Genomic DNA, 19,286 nt, shown 5'->3' on the forward strand with positions numbered 1-19,286 from the left:
AACAGCTTCGCAACAGTTCAGCAGTAGACCACAATATCATCTCCTTTCATTACCTGGCACTTGTCCTCTAAATCAAAAGTCTCAATCTCAATCATTTCTTTGGATGCTAGATTTAACATCGAAAGAAATGCAGTGGCGGCAATTCGCTTGCTAACTGGTTTAAAATTGTATGGATTGCTTGCAACATTCTGAGATATATTGCTTGGAATTAAGTCTTCAAACAACAACTTTTTGTGAAATGGTGGGTGTGATCTGGTTGTTTTTCCAACGAAGTCTGCTCTCTCTTTAATGTAATCATAAAATTTCTTCGTTTGCGCATCCAGGATGGCATCTGGGGCTGCGGAAAACTCTGACCCCAAAGATGATTCCTCATATGCAACATCGCTTGGTTGTGAAGATTCTGTACCGGATCCTCTGCGAGTTGCGGTCCTTGCTTGTCCATTTACAGTTAACCTCAGAATCTCAACATGTTCCCCAGAATCTGCAGTTGCATGTCTGCTAGCTACACGCCCAATGCTTGACGGTAGCAGGTTTGCAGTCATGAAATCTTGATTTTGGTAACCGTCATCTGCACCAAAATGGTAATCCCCTGGCAACGGTTCGTCCTCTAAAAATACTGGTAGCAAATGAGACTGTGAGTCACTATTACTTGATCTTCTCTTTAAATCAAAATTAGGACCCACCCTACGGCCTTGTTCAGTACTCATGTCACTGCTCGAGCGCGAGGAAGCCACCGATGATTGCGTAAGTGCCCTACCCCTCTCTACGTACGTTAACTTGCTTCCGTATTCCTCTGCTTCAAATAGGCCATCATAGGAAGATGATAAGAACGCAGGCATATCCTTCAAATCCAATAATTCTTTCCATGACTGTATTCCATGATCACTTGGCTTTGGGGCACCCATATTTTTGCTATTTTGCGTAGCCATCATTTCAACGTACCCACTAAAGTTCGATCTAAGAACATCTGTAGACAGTCCAATGGTTTCATCCCGAACTATCCTGCCTAAAACATGATTGCTTAGACAGTTGGTCCTTTTCTTCATTGGCGGCTCAATGTCAATCTGGATTTCCTCTTCAGATCCTGGATTTTCTTTTTCAATAGAAACTTCAGCGCTTAAAGGCCTCTTAGCCGCCGATGGAGGAAATTCTTCTTGCAATAACGATCCTTCCATCATATCGGGCAGCTGTTCAACGTCCTTGTCGACCGGATCATTGAAATTTAATTCAAAATTTGGTTCACTGGATACGTCATGCGCCTCCAACTCTCGACGATTTCCATCCTGACTGACCAAATCGTCAATGTCAAAATTCAAGTCCATATCAATTGTGCCAAAGTCATCTTCTAGAGTGCCTAAACGGTCCTGCACACCAGAACCAGCATGCATAAACGTCTCATCATCGTTGTTTACTTCCTGTAAAAAGTCAAGTTTCTTTAATTCAGCCTGCCTGACATCGTTGGTTTTTTCTTCCAACTCCAATTTTATGTTCGCCCACTGATTAATATCAAAACACGGATCGTCGCTTAACAACTCTCGCTCTAGAACACTCTCCTCACGATGGCCCTCAACAATAGCATTGCGAGTATGCTTCCATTCACTTTCTAACCCAAATAGTTTTCTTTGCAGCTGTCCTTTAATTTGCACAACATCTGACAAGATGAAGTCCGTCTTTTTAGAGTAACATACTGTAACACCATAGAGTAAATTTGAACTAAATTTTAAAGGAATCTCAGAACCGTTATCCAAAATTGCTTTACAAGTTTCAGGGATTGATACACTAACTATATCCTTCTTTTTACATCTTGACCCACCAATACCAGAATTTGACGCCACTGACGTTAACGTCGCAGATGCTCCAAAATTTGACAATAACCATGCAATACTTATACCGGAATGAACATTACCATCTGCACCCTCACGATACAACAACGCCGGTGGATACAAACCCATTATTATCTGCTCAACTGGCTTTATGCAACTCTTAGTATCTATTAACGGGGGCGAGAGTGAGGATCTTTTCGTCTCTTAATTAGCCGCCCATCTGCTGAATTACTACTTATTACCACATTAGGAAATCACCTTGAACGTAAATGAATGCTTACTTCATCATATTACACTACATCTTTAAGCTATCCATATGTGACCTTGAACTACTCGAACAGACAGGACAAACTGACAAAGAAGATCATCAACAGGGGTCACCAGATGGTATTAAGATGGAGCAGGAACCTCATGTGATATTTATGAACCCCCAAACAGAAAACTTACAAAAGTTATATGAACTCTCTCAAAAACTTTCTGGGGTTTTGCAAGCAAGGAAACAGGAAACCAGAAATCTTATTAGACAGATAGATACTTTGGCTCGTAAATCTAACGAAGAAGAAGAGACTAAAGCTTTTAAAAAGGATCTTCGAGTGTCAGAACTATTTTTGAAACAACGAGGAATTGAGTGTGGAAAGAATGGACCAGTGGATAATATAGACGCTCTTAAAGAGCACAATAAGAAGCTTACAGACCTTTTAACACAAAAAACCAAGTCTAATGAGGAAACCGTACATTTATTACGATTCCACGAGGATTCATTAAGTATGGTAGTTAAAATGCTGAGAGATGATGTGTTTAACTATCATATACAGCTGGTTGAAAAGTGTCGAAAAATCTTCAATCAACGTGTATGCGAAGTGGAAGACCAAGAGTTTAGTGCGTATTTGGATAACATTACTAGTCTACAAGAATTAATTGATATATCTCGAGCATACCAATCTATTTTGAGGCTAGAATGAAGCCCAGTAGGAATCACAAATTACGCAATAATTTTTTTTACAATAATACAATCGGGAAGAGAGTGCTTAACTATTGGTAATTAAGGACTAGTGCAAGTTAATAAGCGCTATTAAGATAGGGAATTATTTAATCGTGACGTCTCAGTAATATTACTTTCATCACAGCGGCAATTTAACATCTCAAGTTTAATATCTTGGTGGCTAGATTTAAAGAGACTTTTCTCTTCAAGGCAGCTAGCTGTATTTAGGCAACAATTCCATCCTAATATCTCCAATAAATTTAGAAATATTTAAACAATTCTTATTGTCAATTGTTATAAAAGCTCGATAGGGATGAAGGTGAACAGTTTTAGTGCAATAGCGATGAATGTAACATTTACCCGTTTGCTTCTTCATTGTGTCGATTCCATTCCTCCATATCTTTCGCGTGCTAAAATGTGTGACTAGCGGTGTTAATATTCGAACTCAAAATATCGGTCTTCATCAGGTATAGGGCTTACTGTAAACGATCTAAATACAATACTCAAGTGCTTAGGTAATATGTAAAGGCGTTTCCATATACAATGAATGGAAACTACTATATATTAACTTTGAACATGCTGAAGATATAGAAGAATTATTAGTTAGAGATGATTGAGTGAATGCAAAACAGGCTATAAAAGCATACTGGGGGAAAAATACCGGATAAGGCTCGATTTTTCCTTCCCCGCAACTATTGTGTGTTAGTTTATTTCTGTTTTTGAAATTTCTAGATTCGTTCATCCTTCATTGTAACAGAAGTTCACCTTACTATGGTTTCCAACCAAGGGCCTCCAATTCTTGTAACACTTTCTCCTCGGTTTGGATCTTTAGGATTTGGGTATCTTCTAATTTGTCACCGACGGCTTGTCTTTGCTTCAAGGTTTCAATGGCTCTCAACTTCTTCAAAAGAGAACGTATCTTTTTCTCTTCTGGAGAAGTTTCCTTGTTTACTTTAGAATCACTTGGTTCCGGACTGTTGCCATTGCTACGACCATTAGTACTACCTTCAGAATCCACACCATTAGTTTTCTTGGAGTTTTCTCTCTTCTTTCTGTTCTTGGCAGCGGATTTCGATTCCTTTGGTGCCATACCAGGTACAACACCCTTAGCAGGCTTCATGCTCATACCAGGAACAGTATTCTTTGGAGAGGCGCCTGGAACAGATACACCAGTTGCAGCGGCTCTTCTAGCATGCGGAGGCCTGTAAGCTCCAACAGGCTTTGAAGAACTGCTGTTATTATTCATTCTCTTGGATTTCGAGCTGTACTCCGCAACACTTGAATGTACCTCCAATTGAGATGATGATAAAACTGGGTCCTTTAAAGCAGGCGAATCAATTACTTTCGTTGAGTCCCAAGCCGAGATTACGTGGGAATCTGGATTCTTGCATTTGAAAGGACAAATATTCCTCCATGATGCTTCCAAAAGCTCAGTGTACTCACTAACAAAACAGAGCTTGCCACTTATGTGCCAAACCTTCATCCCATTGTCGACTCTCAATCTAGGAGAGGTAGTGGCAGTTAAAATGAACTCACCACCTGGAGACCACTTACAGATAGAAGTATTAGCTGCATCAAACTTTGCAATGCATTTGAATCTCTCATGACGATCCAAAATTTCAACTGCACCTTGTAAATTCCCGAAACCTGCAATTAAGATATAACGGCCGCTAGGGGAATAAATCATCGTGTTTTTGCGTTGTTCAGTCAAGGTATGAACAGCATTACCTTTTAAGTCAAAGAAAGTGATCTTTGCTGGCATGAATCCATATATAACACCGAATTGCCTGGAAGTTGGAGACCATGTGAAATCATGAATAGGTCCTTCCTTTCCCAGGGACACCCTAACCGACTCACCACCTAGAGCACCGTTAACACCCTGGAAGGATAACAAATACAGGGTATTCTCCCCATAGTAGGATTGATTCGACGCATCGAAATCGGTAATAGCCAAGCATAATACCGCATTCCCAAGCTCATTCCATTTCAATTGACATGAGTCCGCTTTAAAGAATGTCTTAGTGGCTATTTTCTTTTGAATATTACCTTCTATAATTGGGTAAATAGTCAACTGTGCCGGCTTACCTCCCTTTTCTGGTGAGAAAGTACAGATCGTTGGATGCTCAGCAGGCGAAATCATATACGTCGAAATTTGTCCATCCGGCACCAATGTCGCGAAAGGAGCATCAAAGTCAAAATGGGTAGCTGGATGACTCAATTTAATAATTCTCAACTCCTTTCCAAACCTCCTGATCGCAAAATTGTCCAACTTTGAGAATTGCAGCGACCATGAGTTTTGCGTCTTAGCCTGATATTCATACATAGGTTCTTCCGCTGAAGGCTCATCCTGATTTAAGTACCAAATTTTAACGTTTTGGTAAGATTCATTATCAATGTGAGGTCTTTGCCACGTAGATAAATATGAACCACCTGGAGAAAACTCTAAGTCATACACGTCTTTGATGTCCAGTTCGAGCAAAATTGTCTGAAATTCCTCACCTTTATATACAGTGACACCCGCATCAGTAGAGAGAGCCAAGAATCTTCCACATGGTGATACTCTTAAAGTTTTAAAGCCACTTGGACACTCCGTAATATTTACTTTGCCAAATGATGGATAACCTTCAAATATGTTTGGTCCAGTAGGCGTCTTCGCTAACAATTGAAACGACATCAACAACTGAAAGATGAACTATAAAGTTTGAAAGAACGGGAGTAGTCTACCTTGATTAGAGTAAATCTATTAACAGGTGAAGTCAACTGCGGCTCTTGAAAGGTAGTAGCGTTTGTTAATATTGTAATGAAGGCGAATATATATTCAGCCAAAAAACCTTTAGCCAATCGGAATCTGAAGCTTTTCTTTTTCACGTCGTAGGATATGACAACGAGGTCAGGTAGTAGACCGGTTCACGGCAGAAACTAGACGTCTGTCACCAACAACGCCTGGATCTACCTTGTGAGTAAAGCTGCTACACCACTCCCAGAGCACCGTCATTAAGAGAAGTACAAACCACCAAGGAAAAAACGAACTCTAGTTATAGTGTCAGAGCTACAAACTCAAACTTGTAGAAACTTAACTTCAAGCTTCAGGCAAATCGTTGAGCGGTTAAGTGATTAATTGTTCTTTTAAATGAAAACCCAAACACCACTCATAACAACTAGCACTGACAGGTACTAAGGGGTTTTTATAATTTGGAATGCGAGCATTAAACTTGTCACCTGAGCAATAAGGTTTACGTTAAATAGAAAGAGTATTTTTGAACCTAGAAATTTAAGATGGCACGCATGGTGAATATAGGCGAGTCTATTAGATTTTGTACTCGTAGATATTTGTGTGCTAATGGTGGTCAACATGCTAACCTTGGCGACATGGTAACATACTTAAAGGAAAAGACGCCGAGGTTGCTTACTGAATGCATAGATAATTCGAAACTCCATGAAAATGTAAAATTGCGAGTTATGCCGCTAACGAGACCCTATATTCCAGAAGCTTCGGGTATTAGTCATTATAAAGCAGCCTGGAAGATGATGCAGGTTGCAATGAATACTTTTGTTATAAGACAGCCTTGTATACTGGAGATACAGAGCATGGAAGTGGATAAGGATCAAAGATTGATAAAAATGAGGTGGGAAACTGTGCAGCAACCAACAGTAGGCGAGAAGCAGGAAGAGACGCCTTTATCAGGCAGTGAAAAATGGAACAGTACAAGTGTTGAAGAATTCCTGTTGCGATTAGGCATGCGTCATAACGAAAAGTGGCTTCAGGGCTTAAAAAAGCACACTAAACTTAATAACCACGTCGTGAGTGGCCTATTTGTGTTTGAATTGTGTGAGAATAATGAACGCATCACGTGCCATACTATCGATGAGGTTCAACTTACCGAAGAAGGACAAGAACAATCAAATAAGGGAGGCGCCAAAGCATTTGCTATCTAAGCTTGAGACATTCCATCTCATATACATAGTTAAAAGACTATCATGTAAATATCAGAAAGACTACAATTCTAGTTAAAAACAACATAACTAACGATAATAAATAATAGTATCCGGAACGCATCGGTTTATGAAAAATTGAACATTGACGACGAAACTGTGGCATTGCCTCATTTACATGTGAATTCATTATTAGCCTGCAGAATCTCGATAGAAGGAATCTGTAATATCTTGTTTGATGTAAGCAAAGGCATGCGCAACCCGGGTTATTGTATATGATATCGCTCTCAATATGCTAACTAGTACCGATAAAGCTTAAATATTCGATGTAGCGACGCCCCGCCGCAACATAGGAGTTACAAATATATGGCACCTTACTTCAATGACATATTGTACCTATTGATTTTTAGATATTAGTTGAAATGGCATTGATTGTATTCTGGAAAAGGCAATTTACTACCAGAACACACCTTTAGCTGCTTTACAAGAGCGCGAGAATGCAAAATAATCTTTGTGCTAGAGTGGGGACGCTTTCTTATCCAAAGGATTAATGGGCAATACATACGTAACCTTGGCACCAATTTAAGTCGCAAAGATTTGAACGCTGAAAACGGTGAGCAACGCGATGCAATTGAAAGAGCTCTTGGCCCCGGAATTCCTCTTAACCGATGCCATATAATACACCAATAAACTTTTCGGGGAATTCTAGAATTTGTTCATCTTATTATTATTCGAATTAGTGATCGTTCCTTTTACAGAGGCAATTTTGCTCGACTTATCTAGTTACATCTAATCAAGACTTCCGAAGTCCCAACCTTGTAGTAAAGTTCCTTCAAAATATTTCTGGATAAACTCACAAACATTACCTCAAACATGGTTGGAATGACTACGACCGATAGAACCTTTTAGAAACCGCATTTAGAGACGATTAAGCGAGCCCGTCACCTTTTACCGCCAAACAAATTAACCATAGGCAAACCAGCCACCATAGTTTTTTATGGTGTGGGAATTACAGACTCAATAGAATATTGCTTACCAAAAAAAAGGGTCCTTTTCCCGCTAACACCGGCAGCCTTCTAAATAGAGCTTTTAGGTAACAAGTGACGTAAAACCACTCAATTACCCTTCGACTCTCATATCCAGCTTACATTTCAAACGAGTTACCAATGCCTATAAAAATAAAACAAACTTAGCTTAACCCACAGGTTATCAAAGAAAATTGAATAGCACATTAAACATATACCTTATGTATCCTTATCACGAAAAGCATCGTCGGATGTCTCCTCACAAAGTCTCGCCTATACAGCCTACCACATTAGCAGTAAACACTACGATTGCCGCTGCCGCCGCTGCATAACCGGCAAAACCTTTGCTGACTATTTCGGTCTTGGCTGATGCATCATCCCCCAAATCCACTATGCTGTCTTCAGATATGATATCATCATGATCCTCACTCATACTGGTTTCGTTCGACAGCTCACCACTATCTAAAGAGCTACCATCTGCTACAACTCTGCGCAAACTTCCAACGTATTTCCTTACTTTATTACAGCTATCGCACGATAAAGCCCCCCTCCCAAACGATCCAAGTATCAACGTCAGAGGGATACCCAAGAAACAATATAGTAAGTACGGGTGTTTCCATTGCTGTGGCGCTTTAAAATATGACATTCCAAAAAAAACTGTAGAAACAGTAGCCAACGCTTTACTAGTAAGACTGTATAGACAGTTGTTTTCTTTGTTTGTACTTTCTTCCTCGGTTTGGAGTAAGTTTCTTGTGACAACCATACCTGTGTAAATACCTAATGTTGCCGTTGCAACACTCTTCGTAATAACCAAACATACACTCATTGCTATTCTAGTCTTACACAGCTCAATAACTCTTCGCTTTTAGTAGTATCGTTGAGGTCGGGAGGGCGATATTTTACAGATTCAAATGATCGTTGTCCGTAAAAGCCATCCGCCCCAAAACCGGGTAACAGAGTACGTCGTTACCCTCACTAGAAAAGATTACCCGGATATGAGTCATGTACGGCAATTGCAATTATCTACCGCAGCCCCCTCAGTTATAGGAGCTTAAATCTTATATGTTGTAGACCGTAACCGGACTGCTGCAAGTACCATCTATTTACTTAGTGCCTGTAGCATGTAAATAACTATGATTCAACCGACAGGTGAAAACTGTGTAGTTTTTAGCGTTCCGTCACAGTTGTAATATCTTGTGACTCACGTTGATTGTTAATCGTCTTACCGGGCGATCAGTATAAATGCGAAACAATTATTTAAAAGGTGAATATTTTTGTGCAATAGTGATAACCTGATCAGCCGACAACAAGTATACTGCTTAAGGTATTATTGTTTTATTTATTCAAATATAGTCAAGAATGTTTAGGGTTTCTGGAAGACGTTTAGCAGCTGTGACTCGTAGTGTTGCAAGCAGGCGTACGCTTGCATCGTCTGCTACCCGTGGTGTTGTGGGAATGGAAGCATTAGCGACGGGATCTACTTCTGCTCTAAGGAATTTGGCAGTAAGAGCTCCTTTGGTTAGCAAGAGAGGCTTGAAGCAAATTAGCTTCGGTGGCACTACTGAGCCTGTTTATGAACGTGCTGATTGGCCTATTGAGAAATTGAGGGAATATTTTAAGAATGATACTTTGGCGTTGATTGGGTACGGTTCTCAAGGCCATGGCCAGGGCTTGAATTTGCGGGACAATGGCTTAAATGTGATCGTTGGTGTGCGTAAGGACGGTGCTTCATGGAAGGCAGCAATTGAGGACGGATGGGTCCCTGGTAAAAATCTATTTGAGGTCGAAGATGCAGCCAAGCGTGGAACGATTGTTATGAATCTTCTTTCGGACGCAGCTCAGTCTGAGACCTGGCCAAAACTACAACCATTGCTAACAGAGGGCAAGACCTTGTACTTCTCACATGGGTTTTCTCCAGTGTTCAAGGATCTTACTCACGTAGCTCCTCCAACAAACATCGACGTTATCCTTGTAGCTCCAAAGGGTTCTGGTCGTACCGTGCGCAGCTTATTTAAAGAGGGTAGAGGAATTAACTCCTCATACGCTGTCTGGAACGACGCTACAGGTAACGCACACGAGAAAGCACAAGCTCTTGCCGTGGCTATCGGTTCCGGTTACGTTTACCCAACAACCTTCGAGAAAGAAGTCCTTTCAGACCTTTACGGTGAACGTGGTTGTCTAATGGGTGCCATTCACGGTATGTTCCTTGCTCAGTACGAGGTTTTACGTGAAAATGGTCACTCACCTTCCGAGGCCTTCAACGAGACTGTAGAAGAGGCCACGCAGTCACTCTATCCACTCATAGGACAGCGCGGCATGGACTACATGTATGACGCATGTTCCACAACTGCTAGAAGAGGTGCCCTTGATTGGTACCCAATTTTCAAGGATGCGTTGAAACCAGTTTTCCAAGATCTTTATGCATCAACTAAGAATGGATCAGAAACGAAACGTGCTCTAGAATACAATTCTCAGCCAGACTACAGACAAAAACTAGAATCTGAGCTTGATACCATTAGAAATCTAGAAATCTGGAAAGTAGGTAAGGAGGTGCGCAAACTAAGACCTGAGAACAACTGAGAGTAAAGCAACAGAGCATAGTGAATACATAGAACGTATATATTGTTAAAAGCTTAGATTGCCAAGAAGATGTTTTGCTCATCTATTTTAACGAGTTGCTGTGTGAAGTTAGTAATCATTAGCACGTGAGTCAGTGAGTAATTTTTTGTTGGTTCGGTTAAAGCAAACAACGCCACGTTGAAACTCCCAACCCAAATAGCAGAAAAGCTTTACTGCACCTTACATTTCTGATATATTAACACAACGACCTTAATCAAACTTAAGAACATAAATTTTAACATGACAGAACCAATGCAAAAGAAGGTAAAGGTCCCGGAAGGGAACTCTTTAGAACAACTAAAAGCAACAAATACAGTTGTTGTCGCTGATACTGGCGATTTCGAATCAATTGCTAGATTTACTCCTCAAGATGCTACGACAAACCCATCATTGATTTTAGCTGCTGCCAAGAAAGATGATTACAAGCAGTTGATTGAAAACGCAATTGCTTACGCAAAGGAAAAGGGCGGTAGTATAGAACAGCAAACGGAAGCTGCTATCGATAAATTACTAGTTGAATTTGGTAGAGCAATCCTAAATGTTGTGCCTGGTAGAGTTTCCACAGAAGTTGATGCCCGTCTATCTTTTGACAAGGACGCTACTGTTAAGAAGGCTTTGGAAATCATCGAGCTCTACGAAAAAGAAGGTATTTCACGTGAACGTGTGCTGATCAAAATTGCCTCTACTTGGGAAGGTATTCAAGCAGCTAAGGAGTTAGAAAGTAAACATGACATCCATGTTAACTTGACCCTTTTATTCTCTTTTGTTCAGGCTGTTGCCGCAGCAGAGGCAAACGTGACCTTGATCTCACCATTTGTGGGACGTATTCTTGACTGGTACAAGGCTTCAACTGGGGAAACCTACACGGCCGAGACTGACCCAGGTGTCATATCCGTAAAGCGTATTTACAACTACTACAAGAAACACGGTTACAAGACTATTGTTATGGGTGCATCCTTCCGTAATACCGGAGAGATTCGCGCATTGGCTGGAGTTGACTTTTTGACAATTTCTCCTGCTTTGTTGGACGAACTCATCACTTCCGTTGAACCTGTTCCTCGCATTTTGGACCCAGAGTCTGCCGCTGCTAAGGGTGACGAGAAAGTGTCTTACCTAAATGATGAATCTAACTTTAGACTTCACTTAAACGATGACGCAATGGCTACTGAAAAACTTTCAGAGGGTATTCGTAAGTTCTCCGCGGATATTGTCACTTTATATGAGTTGGTTGGCGCCAAGCTCCGTAACTCAGATGCATAGTTTATCTGCGTATAAATAAGTTATATATATATATATATATATATATATATTTAGATATATTACGAATATTGTTATACTCAAGCCGTATCGACACTAGCCCTGCAATAGTTTAGCAGCTGTCCGCATGAATCAGTGAGCTTTTCCAGCTTTGAGCGGACATACTCCACATTCTCATATAATGAACGAAGTTCTTTAGAACGTTGTGGAGGGATAACATATTCCAGTTCGCAGGTAACACCTTTCTTTGCGCAAGAACTACATGGTTCTGGTCGCGTTGCAGCCGAGTTACACTTAGTCTTGTTGCGCCGACATCTAACGCAAGAGCGCAGAGGTTTTGTCATTTTCCATGATGCATGACTGCTGGAATTTATTGTATTGTAAGTTTCGTCTTCAGACATCGCTGCATACTCTGATAATGGAAATAACACTAGCGTGTGGTGTGTATTGTATTTTGATTACTGTTTTGGTGTCGGGTTTGAAGTTGTATATTTTATATATGTTAAATTGGTATTTGATTGTTCATCGGAAATGATTCAGAATCGTGTATGTCCAGATGTTGAGATAGGTATAATAAAAGCGGACTAGCTTCTAAAGTACTATTGGTTCATGGATAATAGTTCTCTTTATGGATCTCACACGGTTATCTAATGAAACTCGCCTATAGCAGGGTTGTGAATGAGCCATGCTTGAGGAGTTATCGGATGTAACCATTGTACTTGTCGACGGTAGTTCCGGCTGTGAATATGGCGCGGAGGTGGAAATGATGCTTATAACATTCTTAAGCTTTGGAGGCTTAAACGGTTTGTTTAATTGTAATGAGAGACTATGTCGTGTAATATCAGTAGCTTTTTGCTTGGTATGTGTTGATTTTAGTACTTGTCGCCGACTTACATTGGTATTCTTGTCTTGATGAAGATTAATTTCCTTAGTATATTCGCATTGAACTTGTTCAATTATGACAAGGTAGGAAGAGAAAATATGGTGCTCTACAACACCAAAGCCTTCTTCATCACATATATTTGCGATTTTCTTGCTGTTGGTTACGAAATCACTGCTTAACATAACTCCCTCTTCGTCAAATAGTTGGAATTTATTCGTTAGCCGGAAAAACTTGAGTTTCCCATCATGCCAAGTCTTGCGTTTCTTAAGCAGTTGGTCTGTATATTGGCATTGATATTCAATTACTTGAGACGGTAAGTTTTCATTGAGCATATTTGCGTCAGTTGTAAAGGATAAATTATAGCAATTAATTAGAACAACATATTTAATAGGCTATTTAGCAAATATTTAGCTAATATTTAGTAGCGATAATTGAAAAACATATTTAATAGCTAAAAAGCTCGCTATCTTAAACATTCGTCTCAAAAGGTAAATTAAAACAGTCATTAGATTATTAAATTACATAAATCAGGATATTAATACAGTCATATTGGGAATTGCTCGTTCGATTTCGGGGCCATTCACTTCGTGGCTTTGAGCAGTCTCAAATACTGTAGGAATCATATCTACCGCCCTAACAAATGTAGGCCAAGGACGATGGCAATCACTGCCATCAACGCCAAAGTTTCTAATAAGCCTACAATCAGGGCCATAATTCGAAACCAGCGTAGTTTGGCGTACCCAGAATGGCGCTGAGCTGATTTTGGTCGATATTTTGTGTTAAGAACAAGGCTGGCAAGAGAGAAATCAGATACACCTGAATATCTACCGCCTGCTATCATAAAAAATATTGCTGGCACAAATAGGCCTGCAAAAAAAAGAAGTATTATCGCTGGAATGCAATACACGTCAGTAATGGATTCTTCACGTTTGGTATCGGATCCGTCAAACGAACGTACAGAAGAGTTCTTTTCCAAATCAACAATTGGCCTCTTCAGTTCGTGGAGTTTACTGATTTGGATGCCTTCTTCCAGCAGCATATCAGCTGAGGATGAGAGCCTTTTGTGTACTATTTCAGGCGTTAAGGATCTTGGGCTTTGGCCAGGTTGTTCATTATCTATAGCATGTAATTTTTCTTTCAGCCTTCGCCTATCTGCACCACTCATTGTCCTTAGGGAGGGAATTGAAATTGAATAATCTACCGAGCCACTCGCTACCCTCGAAGATTTTCTTGATGACAGCATAGAACTTGTAAGCAGGGAGGGCCTTTTCATCATAGTCAGTACTCTTTCGTGCATCTTTTCCTTTTCGGATGTCATTTCTGTGTTGGCTCTATCCGTAGTGACTGATCCAACGGACAATTTATTAATAGTCACTGGCTCTTTTAACCTTCGTGCTGCTGATTTATCTTCCTGAAGTAAATCGTTTGTACTGAGGGTGTGGTTGCTTGTGTTGGTGTCCTTGGTCGAGGGATCCGAATGTAACACCTCTTGGGCGGCTTGCTCATCTACAGTAGCGGTAAACTTCTTACTTGCAATAGAGCGTACAGTATTTAGCCTCCCATAGAACAAACTTCGTTTCGTTGATGTGTTGGTTAATGTATCAGCATCTGTGTCAATTCGAGTATCACGATTCCGCTCTGAATTGTTCGACAGTTTAATAGGATCAAATAACTCACTAAAGTATGAATCTGTTCTTTTTGTATCACCGGCTTCAAGATCATCGTCTATATCTGGTAATCCCGTAGTAGACGAGGACGAGTAACTATCCAGCAGATCACTAGGACTATGTTGACCCAACAAAACCCGATTCGTTGTCATACGTTAATCCAAACCAATATTCAGCAGCAACAAACGAAATAAAATCTAGATGAATAAATGAATAAAAGAGCGAATACAGTTAGATTTCGTATGTAGCCAATATGGTCTTTGTGTTCTTAACCTTTAAAAACTTTTCTTCCTTGAAACTTCTTATATTTAGATCAGAGTACTAGTTAGCTTTAACTTTCAATTGGGATGCAAGTTCATGGATGAACACTCCTATGGGGTGTAATTTCTGCCTTCTCTACAACTAATGTATTCTTTTCTTAATTGATGTAGTTGGGAAGATTTAGTTCAAAGATACGCTATTTTTTCTTTTTTGGCCTTTTCAAGCGAAATCTAAGATAATAGCAACGACTGGCGTTATCCCCTTAATGCCAATGGAAAAGCGGAGAAGTGTGGTATTTAGCAGGTATTGAACAATGAATACCTCAGCCAACGCATTCGTTCCATCATTAGAAGTAGTCCATGCTATATTCCATAACCTTTATTGCCGAAACACTTTAAAATAAATATTGATGTGTTTATGTATTACCGTATTAGGCAATATAATTAATATCGGACAGTTAGAAGAGTAATACAGATGAGATGAAAGGTAAAAGTTCCAATTGGATTACGTTTTCAAGCTATAGTATCTATAAATACCCCTTTCTATGCAACCAAATACCTCGTACTCATCCATAGTTTGAAGGTAGACTGTGTAGGTTTTACTGATTTGCGGAGAAAACCATTCCGGATATTCTCCGTTAAGGGACCTTTGTTGGGATAATTGGTTATAGTATGGAAGGGTTTGCTGTAATGGACACCAGTTAATTAAAGCCTTCGCTAAAAGCGAAGCCCTCTCCGAACCAGCAACAATAGTATCTTCATTTGGAATAGTTGCGGATGATAGACGGAATAGGTTAAATTGGGAACGTCTTCTTTGCAATTCGGGATTATCTAAGTCTTCGTAGTTAAGATCAAATTCGTTAATGCCGGCCGGTATATTACTACTGTTAATGCTAATAATATCATGCGTATTATCAGTGCCTGAAGCTGCTGCTAGTAGTTGTAGATCCGTGACGGACCTGTCCCAGTACAAACCATCTCTTGTAGTAGCTTGTCTGTAAACAAAGCTATTGGATCTTGATTCTTGCTCATTATTATTTCTGGTTATGTTTTCGGGCATATCTTCTTCAATGGGCTCGCTATTCAGGTCTTCATCTTCACCGTTGTGTATGATTCTCCAAATACCAGGTGGAAGTCTTGGTCTTCTAATAGGAGCTGTATATGTACCAGTTATGGATAGTTTGCCATCCTTACTAATATATCTTGAGAGAGGATGCCTCATCTCCCTATATGTCTTTTCTCGCCTAATACCAGTTAAAGGAACGATTCCGCAACCTAGCATAATTTTGTTCTGTGCATACTTCAGAAAGTCAGGTTGACTTATTATTTCAACAATTTTGCGACCTTGTTCATCATACCTTGTCATAGAGCCCCTATGGTCTAAGTCATCTTGGTTTAGAATATCGTCAACTTTATATATCCAGTATCGTCTTCCATAAGAGGCGTCCATGTAACATTTCCATTTAACTTCTTCGACTCTTGAGTAGTCGTGTACCATCGAAGATTTAGTAATCCCATTGACCAATGGCTTCATAAATGTTATTTCAGATCCCTTGCGGCGCTCTATTTCTTGCCAGCTTTCAAATGGCAGCTCTACAGCGACAAGAGAATCCGATGATGTAAATAATGCCGAATCTGTTACAGTCCACTTATTCAAGTAGCTATTTCCAGCCACATCTAAGAATCTTAGTTGTTGTTGTTGCTGCTGAATGGGCTGTTGGAGAATGCTATCTCTTGTACACGAAGTTGTGGAAGGCGAAGATGAATATTCAATGACACCACGATCCAGCGTATCCTCTACGGATAAAAACCTTACTAAACCCTGAATTGGAATATTAGCTTTTCTTATACTTAACGATTTGAGTTTAGGGAAATTCCATTTGATAAAAGTTAGAGTATCTTGGCATTGATAGTAGTATGCGGTTTTAACAATTTTATTATCCTCAGAGTAGTGCAGGGGCATGCCACCAATGTTTAAATATTGTAGAGTTAGATTATGACCATAACGACATAGTTTCTTCAGTAAAAACATGGTTTGTGTTTCAGTCCATGAGGACGTATGCTTATGTGTTTTTAAGCTTAGCCATTGCAGCGTACAGTTATTGTTATCTGTGACAGTTGGGTGGTAGCTAAAAAATTCCAGAATTCCTCTAGGGGTCAATTGAGAGCAGTTTCCTAGAGAAAGATGTGACAGGTTCTTCCAGTGTGGTAAGACATTGACTAACGTGTAGTCATCAATTGATGTATGTGACAAATCCAGTTTTTGGAGTTCTGGCACTGTACTTAAAAATAATCCTAACGTTTCTGTAGGCAAATCTGTGCAGTCATGCAAACCTATAGACGTCAATTGATAATTATGTTGTTTCGGCTCGCCAGATTCTTTATCGTATAATTTCGAAACTACATTTATGAAAGTCTCTGTAAATTCGGCTCCAGAGCACCCACAAAAGTCAAGAACATTTAGTAAAGACCCTGGCCTTACTAAAAAGAAGATGACTCTCTCATCCAGATCACCTTGAATATGCTCACTTGCTAAAAACTCCCTTAAATTACTGGACGTGAGTAATAAAAACTCATATAATGTATCCCTAGTTAAATTCTTGATCATTTTATTCATCTCGCCTGTTCTCCCTAATCCGATCGAAGATAGCTCCTGGAAGTCTGCTACTTGCACAAGTCTTCTTAATCCTGTAGTATCCTTTTTTAAAACCTCTAATACTCTATTAAAACATCTCGCAGTAGCGAAGTTCAAATACCTGTAAACCAAAACCCTTGAGACCCGATAGAAGATCTTATTAACAGTTGAATTGCTCTTTAAGAATATCTTTAAGTTTGAATGGTACTTTTCAGAGCTAGGAGGGTGATCATTGGACATCAAGTCCCTAAATTGGCGCGATAGGATTTCATAGACAATTTCTGCAGGCAGCTGCCTAAAGTGAGTATGACCTTCTTCCATGCTTTTAGCAGGTATAAGCGGACACTTATGTATACGTTTCAAACCTGTTCTGTGTTACAATTTGTTGTGTTTGGAACAATGGTTCAATCATATTTTCAGGGATTCTAAAAATGCTCTCGATCCTTCATGATGTGAAGGCTGTGACAACAAAAGTTGAGTTCCAGGCGTTGCATTGACAACGCAATATGATTGAAACTGACTGCTGAACATACTAAATTCATACTTAATCCTATTTATAGGGATAGGTTTACTTTAACTGAAGCTGTTTGGTCAAAGTAACAGTTAAAGAACTTGTACACAGAACGAAGCATACTTAATAATCTCAAGTCTCTATAAATGGTTTAATCCTGCATTGTGTTTTTATTGTCTGATTCTCATCTTATTATGACCTTGAAACCATAGGAGATAAGGCTCATCGAAATTGAGAGTGCCTCGAGGCTTGAGCAGAACATGCGTGCGCTACGCATTAACAAGGGACACTATCATCGTGGTGGTTATTGTAGAGGTTTCATAACCTCCTCATACAACATATTCTTAAGAGTTTCCATTGATAGCTCCTCTTCTTCCGTTTTCATTCTTGCGTCATTATCAACTTTCCAAAAGTCATCCTGTAAGTTTAGCACATCATAGCTTGGCTCATCGTTAGGATCATGATATGTACTGAGGTACGGATGCTGCAAGGCTTCTGCTGCGCTTATTCGCTTATCAGGGTTGAACGTTAGCATTTTGTCCAGCAAATCCATAGCCTGAGGATTTATATCATTGGTACCTAATACCACATTCCATGGTATCTTTGGCCTCATTGGGAGTGTTGAAATGTAGGCTTTTGCACGCTTACTCTTTATCTGCTCAAAATCTTCGAGCGAAGGTGTCCCTAATATTTCTAGTATAATCCATAGCTGATGATGATAGTCTCGGCCTGGGAATAAAGGCTTTCCACTGATCATTTCTGCTAAAATACACCCACAGGACCATATGTCCATGGCAGTAGTGTATTCTTGAAATGATAACATAATTTCCGGAGCTCTGTACCATCTTGTAGCGACATACTCAGTCATAAATCCAACCATGTTCTCACGAGAACGATCGCTGGATGCCAGACAACGGGAAAGTCCAAAATCGCACAGCTTCAGGTCACAGCTAGAATTGAGTAGTAGGTTAGAAGGCTTAAGATCCCTGTGTATAACCTGAGCTGAATGCAGTGATTTTAAAGCTCTTAAAATCTGATAAGTGAAGTACTGGATATGGTCATCTGATAATGCCTTTGGTCGCCCAATGATTCTCTGCAAATCTGTTTCCATCAACTCCTGAACCAAATATACAGCATCGAATACCTGGCATGATGCAGGACGAACAATATCAAGCACTGATATGATATTTTCATGATCGTGGAAGAATTTTAACAACTTTAATTCGCGTAAAGTTCGTGTAACAAACATAGGACGGGTAAAAGGTTGTATCTTCTTAATAGCAACCTTAGTTCCCGTTGTCTTATGTATTACAGAGCACACTGTACCATAAGCACCTTCTCCAATCAAGTCAACCAATTGATAGTGAGATGGTATATCATATGTAATTGTTCTTGGCATTAAGGGATCAGTTAAACTTGATGTTATAACACTCAATTATAGTAATGAAAAGCTACTAGTTTTGTCACTTAGGTTATTAGAAAACTGATCGTAGCACACCGCAAATCTTTTAAAAGTCCGTTGGGAAAAGATAATAGTTCTCGTGCTTTTCTAATGCATATATGAAGCAAGTCAAATGCAAGTAGAATGTTCGGAAACTTAGTCATTGAGCGGCTTGAACATAAGGAGGTAACGACTCCAACGGCTATACAAAGAGAAATAGAGAAACCGAAATTACACTAAATACATTAAA

At 39.7% G+C, this 19,286-nt stretch overlaps 12 protein-coding genes across 12 annotated transcripts; 4 read left to right on the plus strand and 8 right to left on the minus strand.

The window, feature by feature from the left end:
* Positions 1 to 17: 17 nt before the first annotated feature.
* REC8 (Rec8p) lies at positions 18 to 1,952 on the minus strand (the record flags this gene model as incomplete). Its single annotated transcript, XM_018133060.1, has 1 exon — positions 18 to 1,952. The coding sequence occupies one exon, from the start codon at positions 1,950 to 1,952 to the stop codon at positions 18 to 20; it is 1,935 nt and encodes a 644-aa protein (XP_017988814.1).
* Positions 1,953 to 2,218: 266 nt separating this feature from the next.
* FAR7 (Far7p) lies at positions 2,219 to 2,785 on the plus strand (the record flags this gene model as incomplete). Its single annotated transcript, XM_018133059.1, has 1 exon — positions 2,219 to 2,785. One exon carries the CDS (start codon positions 2,219 to 2,221, stop codon positions 2,783 to 2,785), a length of 567 nt encoding a protein of 188 aa, XP_017988815.1.
* A 789-nt stretch (positions 2,786 to 3,574) lies between these two features.
* AW171_hschr63797 (translation initiation factor 2A) lies at positions 3,575 to 5,479 on the minus strand (the record flags this gene model as incomplete). Its single annotated transcript, XM_018133058.1, has 1 exon — positions 3,575 to 5,479. One exon carries the CDS (start codon positions 5,477 to 5,479, stop codon positions 3,575 to 3,577), a length of 1,905 nt encoding a protein of 634 aa, XP_017988816.1.
* A 602-nt stretch (positions 5,480 to 6,081) lies between these two features.
* AW171_hschr63798 (HFL035Wp) lies at positions 6,082 to 6,741 on the plus strand (the record flags this gene model as incomplete). Its single annotated transcript, XM_018133057.1, has 1 exon — positions 6,082 to 6,741. One exon carries the CDS (start codon positions 6,082 to 6,084, stop codon positions 6,739 to 6,741), a length of 660 nt encoding a protein of 219 aa, XP_017988817.1.
* A 1,281-nt stretch (positions 6,742 to 8,022) lies between these two features.
* On the minus strand, positions 8,023 to 8,589 carry ATG33 (Atg33p; the record flags this gene model as incomplete). Its single annotated transcript, XM_018133056.1, has 1 exon — positions 8,023 to 8,589. The coding sequence occupies one exon, from the start codon at positions 8,587 to 8,589 to the stop codon at positions 8,023 to 8,025; it is 567 nt and encodes a 188-aa protein (XP_017988818.1).
* A 533-nt stretch (positions 8,590 to 9,122) lies between these two features.
* ILV5 (ketol-acid reductoisomerase) lies at positions 9,123 to 10,343 on the plus strand (the record flags this gene model as incomplete). The annotated part of the gene is made up of 1 exon (XM_018133055.1): positions 9,123 to 10,343. The coding sequence occupies one exon, from the start codon at positions 9,123 to 9,125 to the stop codon at positions 10,341 to 10,343; it is 1,221 nt and encodes a 406-aa protein (XP_017988819.1).
* Positions 10,344 to 10,622: 279 nt separating this feature from the next.
* Positions 10,623 to 11,642, plus strand: TAL1 (sedoheptulose-7-phosphate:D-glyceraldehyde-3-phosphate transaldolase TAL1; the record flags this gene model as incomplete). The annotated part of the gene is made up of 1 exon (XM_018133054.1): positions 10,623 to 11,642. The coding sequence occupies one exon, from the start codon at positions 10,623 to 10,625 to the stop codon at positions 11,640 to 11,642; it is 1,020 nt and encodes a 339-aa protein (XP_017988820.1).
* Positions 11,643 to 11,719: 77 nt separating this feature from the next.
* AW171_hschr63802 (Zn(II)2Cys6 transcription factor domain-containing protein) lies at positions 11,720 to 12,040 on the minus strand (the record flags this gene model as incomplete). Its single annotated transcript, XM_018133053.1, has 1 exon — positions 11,720 to 12,040. The coding sequence occupies one exon, from the start codon at positions 12,038 to 12,040 to the stop codon at positions 11,720 to 11,722; it is 321 nt and encodes a 106-aa protein (XP_017988821.1).
* A 190-nt stretch (positions 12,041 to 12,230) lies between these two features.
* Positions 12,231 to 12,854, minus strand: MTE1 (Mte1p; the record flags this gene model as incomplete). The annotated part of the gene is made up of 1 exon (XM_018133052.1): positions 12,231 to 12,854. The coding sequence occupies one exon, from the start codon at positions 12,852 to 12,854 to the stop codon at positions 12,231 to 12,233; it is 624 nt and encodes a 207-aa protein (XP_017988822.1).
* Positions 12,855 to 13,147: 293 nt separating this feature from the next.
* Positions 13,148 to 14,341, minus strand: BUD8 (Bud8p; the record flags this gene model as incomplete). Its single annotated transcript, XM_018133051.1, has 1 exon — positions 13,148 to 14,341. One exon carries the CDS (start codon positions 14,339 to 14,341, stop codon positions 13,148 to 13,150), a length of 1,194 nt encoding a protein of 397 aa, XP_017988823.1.
* A 613-nt stretch (positions 14,342 to 14,954) lies between these two features.
* LUG1 (Lug1p) lies at positions 14,955 to 17,405 on the minus strand (the record flags this gene model as incomplete). The annotated part of the gene is made up of 1 exon (XM_018133050.1): positions 14,955 to 17,405. The coding sequence occupies one exon, from the start codon at positions 17,403 to 17,405 to the stop codon at positions 14,955 to 14,957; it is 2,451 nt and encodes an 816-aa protein (XP_017988824.1).
* Positions 17,406 to 17,899: 494 nt separating this feature from the next.
* Positions 17,900 to 18,994, minus strand: KSS1 (mitogen-activated serine/threonine-protein kinase KSS1; the record flags this gene model as incomplete). Its single annotated transcript, XM_018133049.1, has 1 exon — positions 17,900 to 18,994. The coding sequence occupies one exon, from the start codon at positions 18,992 to 18,994 to the stop codon at positions 17,900 to 17,902; it is 1,095 nt and encodes a 364-aa protein (XP_017988825.1).
* Between the last annotated feature and the right edge of the window lie 292 nt (positions 18,995 to 19,286).

Source organism: Eremothecium sinecaudum, chromosome VI (assembly GCF_001548555.1).
Source record: "Eremothecium sinecaudum strain ATCC 58844 chromosome VI, complete sequence".
Lineage (NCBI taxonomy): Eukaryota > Fungi > Ascomycota > Saccharomycetes > Saccharomycetales > Saccharomycetaceae > Eremothecium > Eremothecium sinecaudum.